The 9,675-nt window shown below is 53.7% G+C and overlaps 1 protein-coding gene across 2 annotated transcripts in view; it reads right to left on the bottom strand.

Moving 5' to 3' along the window:
- Positions 1-1,873, bottom strand: part of SPI1 (Spi-1 proto-oncogene) — a 15,589-nt gene extending 13,716 nt beyond the window's left edge. Inside the window, exon 1 of one of the 2 annotated variants that reach the window (XM_025878673.2) lies at positions 1,620-1,873. In XM_025878673.2, coding sequence (XP_025734458.1) covers positions 1,620-1,664 — 45 coding nt within the window. In that variant the 5' untranslated portion in view covers positions 1,665-1,873. The remainder of the gene's footprint in view (positions 1-1,619) is intronic. The other variant, XM_025878674.2, reaches the window with a different exon arrangement.
- Between the last annotated feature and the right edge of the window lie 7,802 nt (positions 1,874-9,675).

Here is a 9,675-nt window from a genome sequence, read left to right as displayed (position 1 = left end):
CCCCTCACTCCTCCCTGCCCTCCTCTCCCCCTCCTGCCCCTCCACCCCTCACTCCTCCCTGTCCCGTTGCAGGCACAGGGACAGCACACCCAGTCTTCACAGAGTCATCAGGCCTCTCCCCACCCCCGCAGTGTGTGCCCAGGGATTGCACAACAGTTACTCTGGCCCTCAAGGCTTGGGTGGGGGGCAAGGGTGCCTTGGGAGCCCACCTTCCCAGGAGTAGCTCCTGAGGGGTTTGGTGTAGCAGCCCAAGAAGATGTGCCTCCTGCCTAGCTGTGTCTGGAGTTAGGGATTGAGAGGTCAAGGGTCAGAGACAGTGTGGCTCAGCTTCTGGGCCTGTGGCTTTCTTGAGGCCAACTTGGCTCTTCCTGGGACCACCTCCACCACCCCCTGCCTGCCCCCTCTCCCACCTTCCTGGTGGTGGGCGTGGAGGGTGGGACAAGGCTCAGGCCCGGACAGCTGGCAGGAGCTGTGTGCGTCTGGCCAGTAAGAAGGCCAGGAACCCAGCACCGGGTTTCCAGGCAGCGCAGCCCAATAGCAGGATGTCAGGCCTGGGGTGCCTCCCGGGGCTCTGAGGCCTGGCTGGGGTGGGGCGGGTTGGGGGGTGGGGAAGGGAGCTGCCTCTAGGCCGGGAAAGCTGAGTCAGGTGGGCAGGCCCTGCTAAACACTTCCCGGCTCCCCCAGGGCTCCCCACCCCTGCTGAGTGGGGATGGGGTGAGAAAGAGAGAGGGGTCCTTTCTGAGGGGCCCAGGTCTGCACCTGCCTGAGGCTGCAACTGTCACGGGGAGCAGGGGCAGTGGGGATCTGCCCCGGCCTACTGCCCTTCCCCTCCAGGGCTCCCGTGGGACTCCTGCTGCCTCACCTCCAGCCCCCCCCCCCCGCCCCGTCCTCGGCCCACCCTCAGTGCCTGCCCTCACTCCAGCCTCCACTCTACTGGCTTCTACCCCAGCTCCCTTGAGCTCAGCCCCAGATGGGCCCAGCTCCGGCCCTGCCCTCCCCTCCCCGCTCCCTGGCCAGTGCCCCAACCCAACTGCCGTCCTAGTCTCTGCTCCACTTCTTGCTGCCACCCAGCCCCTAGGGACCTGCCGGCCCCAGGCCCAGACCCTCGGCTCAACAACCATGTCCCCTGTGCCAGGCCCCAGATCGGGCACTGGGGACCCAGACATAAGCCAGCCTCCATCTCCACGAGCACCCAGGTCACGGGCTGAGACCTCTGGCCTATTGCCTCCTGGCCTCAAGCCTTTACTGTCTGGGGGACCGGCTTCTCCCCCCACACCAGTCTCCCCATCTCCTCCTCTGCCACCGCTCTGCCGCCGCCCTCACCATCCTCAGCCCAGCACCATGCCCAGGAGCTCGGCCTGCCGCCCAAGCCCCATCTATAAATAACCGTTCAGGCCCCACCGATCACAGCCCCACCATGGGCCCAGCCCTCAGCCCGCCAGGGCATGCTCTGAAGAAGCCAATGGCCCCCTCGCTGGGTCTCAGGCCAGGAGCTCCGGGGAGGAAACACCAACTTCCCACTGATAGTGAGCCCGGGAGACCAGCTGGCTGGCTGGTGGGCAGACGGATGGTCATCGGAGGGCCACAGGTCAGGCTAGTAGAGGAGTCCCGGTACTCACAGGGGGGACGAGGGGAAACCCTTCCATTTTGCACGCCTGTAACATCCAGCCGAGCTCCGAGCCAGTCAGGTCCCCTGCCTCGGTGGGGGCCAGTGTGGAGCCCCTCAGGATGGGGCGCCCCGTCAGGGGCTGGACGAACTCAGGGCGGGCACAGGGCTCAGGCCTGCCCCCTGAGCTACAGGAGCCCTGGGTGAGCCCCCTCCCTTGACATTGCAGGGCCAGCGCAAGTTCCTGATTTTATCGAAGGGCCTGCCACTGGGAGATAGTCCCCTTGGGGTGACATCACCGCCCCAGCCCGTTTGCATAAATCTCTTGCGCTACAGGAAGTCTCAGGCCGGCTGGGGCAGGTGGTGCTCCAGGGGCTGGCCTGGGAGGCCATGGGGGCCAGGCCCCCTGCCCAGAGGAAGCTGGAACTGTGAGGGGCGGTCTTGGAGGCTGGGGTGGGGAGAAAGAGTGGGACGGGGGAAGGCTAGCCGTACCACAGGGAGGCCATTGCTTCCCCCAGGGCCTGCTGAGGCCCCCTCAGCCCACAGATGCCCACTGCTCTTGAGATCCCCGTGTGGCCAACAGTCACTTGCTTGGGGTCAGAGCTGGTCGGGGTGGCTTCTCGGGGCCTTTGCTTTCTGGGGCCAGCCTGGCTGGCTGAGAGCTCTGATCTTGCAAAGTGCCAGGCCCGGCTCTTCTGGGTCCTGGGTCCCCAACCCTTATGTTCTGTCCAGCCCAGGGCTCAGCACAGTGCCGCTTTGCCCCTCCCTCTGAGTTCCTTCACGGCATCTTCCCTGCCACCCGAGAAGGGTCCTGAGTTCTTACACCCTCCCCTCCCAGTTTCCTGAGTACCACTGCTTCTTCCAAATCCCTAGGGGCTTTATTCCCAACCCAGATTTCCCAGTTTCCCCACCCCTTACTGATACCTGAGTATCAATCTAGTCTTCCTAGTTTACAAACCTTTCTTGTCCATCCACTCTCATTTTCCTACCCATTTTTTATCCATCCATTTACCCATCAAGCCAACCATACATTCATTTATTTATCAGTTTATTTAGCTGTCCATTCATCCATCCATTTATCTGTTAGTCCGTTCATCCATCCACTTATCTGTTTCTCTATTTGTCCATCTAGCTATTGATATGCTCATATGTTAGCTCATCCATCTGTTATTGATCCATCACTTTATATTTTCGTCTGCTTATCCACTGTATATCCAGCTCTCAATCTGCTCATCCATTGGCTCATCCATCCACTTGTTCATCCATCTATCCATCTATCCATCTATGCACCTATTCATGCATTCACCCATCTATCTATTCATCCACCTATGCATCCACTCATCCACTCATCCATCCATCTCTGCATCTTGCCAATACTAACTGAGATCCAGGCTCTATGCTGAATGTTGGGAAAATAGATAAGTACTGGACAAGATCCCTGCCTTCAGAGGGCTCCTGATCTAGTCTGGAAGACAGGGATGAATAGAGACATTTTTTTGATCCATTGATCTCTGGTGAGTCCACTCTACCGGGGAAGAACTTCTTGAGCATTGAATTTCCTTCCATGTGTAGTCTAACCCTTTGTTTTATATCCCCTTCCCACTAAGACTAGCTTGCCTCCTTCCCGTCAGTGGAACCCCAGGCCCCCAAGTGCTTCTTCACTGGCAGCAAAGACCAGGGATTGGCAAGATCTGGGTTCACTATTAGATTTATTTCACTTCCATCTTCACTGATTTTTTGCATCTGCACTTGGGACTCTCCAAGGGGTCCAGGTCACAAGTCCTCAGTACTCCCTAGGAACCTAACCAATGCCCCTTCCCAAGGGTAGGGGAGAGGCGGCTGACTTGGCATCAGTCCCATCCCTGCTCCCCACTTCCCCAACAAGACGGCCATGTCCCAGCTGACTGCATGTGCGTGGGGTAGGTTTACTTCATGAGTCCCAGATCCTGCTTGATGTGTTCGTTCATTCGTTCGTTCATTCATTCACTCATCCCTGTCTTGGTTTGGTTTGTTTATATGTTATTTATCTATTCATTCATTCATTTAATCACTAACTTTTTATTGAAGGTCTTCCATGGGCTGGGCCTGGTAAGGGGGCACAAATATGAACAAGGCATGTCCTGGGCCCCCAGGAATTCACGGGCCTGCAAAGAGAACACACATGGAAACAGACAGTCTGGTCTCTGAGGAGGTGAGGGAACAAGACAGAGGTTGCTAGGTGCACCAGGGAACAATTAATTTGGTCAAGTTCACAGGTAGGAAAACAAATGAGGAAGCTGAGGAAGAAGCCCGAGCCAAGGCAAGAAGGTGGAAGAAAACAAGGAAACAGGGAGCCCCCATCCTGTGACAAGAAACAAGACAATACAGGAAAGTGAAAAGCCTTGAGTGTCAGGCCAAGGAGCCTGGGTTGTGTCTGGGGGCAGATGTGGAGCCCTCGCTGCTTGGGAGCCCCTAGGGAGTGTGGTGCTCAGCTCCTCGGGTGCAAGCAGCATGCCCCGTCAGCTAGGTGTTCCTGAGGCCTAAGTCTCGAGGGGCCCCAGGAGAAGGAAGAGATTCCATTATCCCAAGTTTGGCCAAGCCCAAGGGGCCTGGATACAGAAGCCCCAAATAAGATCCAGGGCCACCCATCTCTAAAAATGGGCAGAATGACTCTCAGTCTCTGTGCAGTAAGTACCGGTATCTGTGTGTCCATTCACACAGCAGCAAGCCCTCCCTACCTTTCCTTCCACTTCCCCTCCTCCCAAAATGCACCGGGGGCCTCTTCCCAGATTCTAAGCAATTTGGAGCAGCAATAAGGGTCTGATAATCTGATAATCCACCACCCCAGGGCTAAGAGCTCCTAAGGGGTAGGGGGGGAGGCAGTAGTGGGCAATACTTTTCTGTGCTGGGTGCTTCCACCCTTGTGATCTCACGTAACCAAGACAACCATCTGTTAAACTGAGGCCCAAGAGGTCGGTGACTTGCCCAAGGTCAAGCGTGTGCATGGAGAGCTGGGGCATCACATCTGCCTTCTGGGTCCTTATGGAGAGGGAGGGAAGCAGAAGGAAGAAGGAAAAAGCCTGAGAAGCCAAGCGCAGAGAGAGCAAGGCAGACGGGGGGGGGGGGGGGGGGGGTGGGGGGGCGGAGAGGGCGGCGGGCAGGAGGGAGAATTGGAGAGGAAGAGAAAGAGGGAAAAAAAATGGGAGAAAGAGTCAGGGAAGGGAGCAGAGAGAGGTGATAAAAGAAAGAAAACAAGCAAGGATGATGGGGGCAGGGGAGGGCAAAGGGGAGGGAGAGAGGAGGCAGGACAGCCGCCTCCTTCTGCAGGGCCGTAGAGGAAAGGGGGCCAGAGAGGGTCCGGCGGGTGCCTCGGGCCTGCGCCGTGGCTCTCATTCTCATCAGTAAGAAATGATTTGAAACAAAAAAAAATCTTGGGAGCTCCAGGGAATGAGAGGCCAAAAAAACATTTTTTGAAATTATTTTATTTTTTGAATAGGTGGTATATACACATGGTACAGAACTCAAAGGCATGAAAAGGGAAACGGCTGCCCAGTTCCCCTTCCAGAGGCTCCCTCCCCATTACCTGCTTCTTGTGCATTTTTCTAGAGAAGTCTGAGCAGACACAAAAATAAAGGCAGATATATTATTTTTAAAATTTTACACAGAAGGTAGTGTACTGAACACATTGCACTTCCCGCTGGTTTTATTTTTCCCTTAAATCCATTCATGTCCAGACATAGAGGGCTGTCTTGTTCTTTTTAATGACTGTATAGTATTTCACCGTTTGAATGGATTGTGATTTTTTTTAAAGTAAGCTCTACACCTGACATGGGGCTTGAACTCACGATCCCGAGATCAAGAGTCACATGCTCCACCCACTGAGCCAGCCAGATGCCCCTAGATAGTGATACTTATAAATCATGAGAGACCTCATTCAGAGAAGAGTGCACGAAACATTTCTGTAGAGTTTAAGGAGAGATTATAAAGCTAACCCTTGGGGTGCCTGGGTGGCTCAGCTTAGGTCTTGATCTCAGGGTTGTGAGTTCAAGCCCACATTGGGCTCTATGCTGGGTGTGGAGCCTATTTAAAAAAAAAAAAAAAAAGCTAACACTTCCGTAGCCACCATCCAGGTCAAGAAATAAAACATATCCAGCACTCCAGAAGCATCCCCCAAATGTCCCCTTACAGATCTCTCCCTCTCCCTAGAAATAACGCTATCCTTAACTTTCTCAGTCATTATTTCCTTGATTTTCCTTATAGTTTTACCACTTATGTAAACATCTCTAGAGTTTAGTTTTTATTGTAACAGATTTTAATCTCATATAAAAAGAATCATGGTGTAAATATTCTTTTGGGTCCTACTACTTTTTCCCATCATCTGGTTGCCACATATACGTAGCTGTGGTCTATTTCCACTGCTGTATCGTATCCCATTGTCTAAAAATTTATTTATTTAAACAGTCTCAGGGATGGACATTCAGGTTGTTTCCAGTCTTTTGCTGGAATCAATAAAATTTGCTAGTTTACACATACGCAAGCATATGTCTAGGATAAATTCACCAAAAGTTGAAATGCTGGGTCAAAGGCAGTATTTTTATTTATTTATTTATTTATTTATTTATTTATTATTTTTTTTTAAGGAAGCTAGAGGGGAATATAGGGAAGACTTGAGTTACCCGTTTCCTGGGCTGGATGGACTTGGAACGCTGGCTCAGGATGTCTTTTCTCATGCTTTTATGTTTGTTTGTCTCTAAAAAAGCACCCTTCAACAGCGAATAACAAAACATACTTTTCTGCCTTAAGTGAAAACAATGTAGGAAACAGACTTTCTCCTGCGGAAATAATGTTTGAAGGGAAATTAAAATGTTATAAATTCTCTTTTTTCTGTATTTAATTTTTCAAGATTAATTTTGAAGGTTAAGAGATTAGTACCAGAGGGGTGCCTGGTGGCTCAGTTGGTTAAGTGTCCGACTTCGCCTTGGGTCATCATCTGGGGGTCCTGGGATAGAGCCCTGTATTGGGCTCTGAACTCAGTGGGAAGTCTGTTTCTCCCTCTCTCTCTGCCCCTCTTCCCACTCGTTCTTTCTCTCTCTCTCAAATAAATGGATAGAATCTTTAAAGAAAGAAATCATTTAATAAATTTTTTTTTTAAAGATTAGTACTGGAAAGAAAGTCACCACAACTGAATACAGGCTGAGTCAAAAAACCTTGTGACCTCCCTATAGACACTAATAAATAGTGTCAGAAATTACCTAAAATTGGGGCACCTGGGTGGCTCAGTCGGTTAAACGTCTGCCTTTAGCTCAGGTCATGATCCCAGGGTCCTGGTGTAGAGCCCTGCATTGAGCCCCGCACTGGGCTCTGCAAACCCTAACCCTAACCCTGTTCAGTGGGGAGCCTGCTTCTCCCTCTCCCTCTGTCGCTCCCCCTGCTTGCTCTCTCTGTCAAATAAATAAACAAAAATCTTTAAAAAATTAAAAAAAGAAATTACCTAAAATTGAAATTAAAAGCCCTTAAATTATAAGTAATGTTGAAAATGACATATCTCTCATATCTTAACTCATTGGAAAAAAGACCAGGTAATTTATTTGGAAGGAATTTTTGACTCCCTTCTTTTGATGTCAGAGGAGATGTATTTTTTTTACTGAGTTATAATTGACACATACTATTACATTAGTTTTAGTTGTACTGCATTAGAAATCTTGAGATAGGTAGACATGTTGTCATATTGCCCTTGATCAAAATTATACCAACTTACCCTCTTCCTACAAGCAGCATATGAAAACTGCTGTTTCCCCACCCCGCTGGACAAGTGGGCAACCCTGTGGAGAGACAGGGAGGCCGGGCAGGCCTGGGTAGTGGACGGCCAGGCAGCCCTTTGCCCTCACTGGACTGGGCGGGCTGCTGAGGGGGTAGGCTGGGTGCTCTTGCAATCTCAGGGCAAGCAGGCAACAGGAAACGTGGGTGCTGCGTCCTAGAAGCTGAGTCCACAGAGGGGGGACATGACCCCGGACCTCGCAGACCCCTTAGCCTCAGCCCCAAAGAACTCTAAAAGAAGAAGGGACTGGCACCCCCACCCTGCTCTCCCAGCAACTGGTCCCTATGGGGAGTGGACAGAGGGTGTGGGAAAACTCAGGCCTCAGACGGAGAGCTGGGAAAGTTGACCCAAAAGAGCTGAGCCCGCGTACAGAAATGGCCGTCTTGCAACTTCCTCTCACGGTTGAGACATGAGAGAGGCTCCTTGGGCCACAGCCCGCGTTGCTTAGGCCCCTCAGAGCTCCCCAGCTCTGGTCAGAGCACTGGGCTGGCTCTTTGGTTCATGAGGACCTCCAACAAGACTCCTGCCCTCGTGGGGCCTGTTCTCGAGCAGGAAAGACAGGGAGAAGCCCGTACTTGAGAGCGTTTCCCCGCAGGTTAGAAGGGGCCGAACGCTATAGGAGAAGAGTGGCCGCCTGGGTGAGGAGCCGGTGGGCAGGGCAGGCCTCACAGACTAGGGGCTATTTGAACAAACTCTGGAAGCCAGCGAGGGGACAAGCTGAGCGGACACCTGGGCGAAGAGCTCCAGGCAGGGACCCCAGGCCGCACAAAGTGTGAGCCCGAACAGCAGGGGGCTTGTGGGAGGGGAGGGGAGAGACGCTACCGTCCGCTGAGGCAGGTAGGGCCTGAGAGGAAAACCCCGTGTGACATTTCGTTTGGCCCCTGAGTGAAACCCAGGGCGCACTGCAGGCAGGGTGCCTTCTCTCCCGTTCGCATCTGAGGGTGGTGCCGTCGTCTCCCCCGTGGTAGAGATGACAACACTGAGGCTCAGAAGTGGCCCTTGCCCCCTACATCCTGGCTCGGGCCATCTGTGGCACAGGCGAGGCTTCACCCCAGGGCTGCCTGAGCCCCCAGCCCCTGCCCACACAGCAGGCGCTCAGAAAGTGCTCGTGGGCTGCGACAGACGGGAAAGACCAGGATTTGCTGAGCCCCTGCTGTCTACCGCATTAACTCGGTCCACCCTCACTTAAGCCTGTGGGGCAGGCATTTATTACCGTGGCTATTGTATGGAGGAGGGAACCGAGGTTCAGGTGGCTGGGGGGTGCACCCAAAGACACACAGCTGGTGAGTGGGTGGGAGGTGACTGCAGTGGCCCTGGGGCCAATGTCCCCACCTCAAGTTTCTCCCTGGGTATTTCCCTACCTAAAAACCTTCCTTAGTTCTTGCTTGTCCAAAGCAAAAGACCTTCCTTAGTTTTGCTTGTCCAAAGCTCTGAGGGCTTTGCTGGAGCCACCGACACCCAGGGTCCGCCCACCTTTCCACCCTCCCCCCCCCCTGTGGACCAGCCCCACCCCCTCCTCCAGCCAGAAGACGCTACTCAACATTCCCAGAACCTCTTTCTCAATCTCCCAGGCCTTGCTCACAGGCCCACCCCTTCCACACAGGCCTCAGTCTCTCACGAGCTCTCCTCCTCCAGGGTACCCCCCAGACACACCCTTCCCGTTTACCTCCATCTCTCCCCAGCTCCCCCACCCCAGTCTCTCCTCTTACTCTGTACCAGCCCCCCAGCCCCAGCAGCCAAGAGGCACAGGTCTCCAGAGTAGCCCGACCTCCTCTGAGGCCTGAATCTCGGCCACCCCTCCTCACCCCTGTCTCCTGCTGACCAGGGCTGTAGACTGGGAGCTCACCTCCTGGCCACATCACTCAGGCTCCGGCACCTCAAACCCACCACCACCCACAGCGACTTCCTTCTGCTCACCACGGGCAACACCCCCCACCCCTGCCCTGCTCACTCACTGAGGCCGGGATGGCTTCCCCTCCAGGCACAGGCCCCCTCCTCCAGGGAGCCCCTTCTACTGTCCTCTTCTATCTAGGGACCCCTGGATCCTTCCCCACGATTGGCTGTGTGGCCTCTGGGCAAGTTCCTTCCCCTTAGGGAAGCTCAGACAACTCAATTCTATAGAGGGATCAACAAGACCCACCTCCCAGAACTGTTCAAAGGACTGAAAGAGATCATCTGTGTAAGTCTTTACCGGGTACACAGTAGGGGTTCATTTAGGGCCCGTCGCCCTCACTGGCCTCCACACACGTTTCCTGAGCCTTGTGGAGGTTGG

Source organism: Callorhinus ursinus, unplaced genomic scaffold (genome assembly GCF_003265705.2).
Source record: "Callorhinus ursinus isolate GAN/ISIS: 27379988/994484 unplaced genomic scaffold, GSC_fseal_2.0 scaffold21, whole genome shotgun sequence".
Taxonomy (NCBI): Eukaryota; Metazoa; Chordata; class Mammalia; order Carnivora; family Otariidae; genus Callorhinus; species Callorhinus ursinus.
Note: the sequence above shows the minus strand (reverse complement) of the source record. Positions and strands in the feature narration are given on the sequence as shown.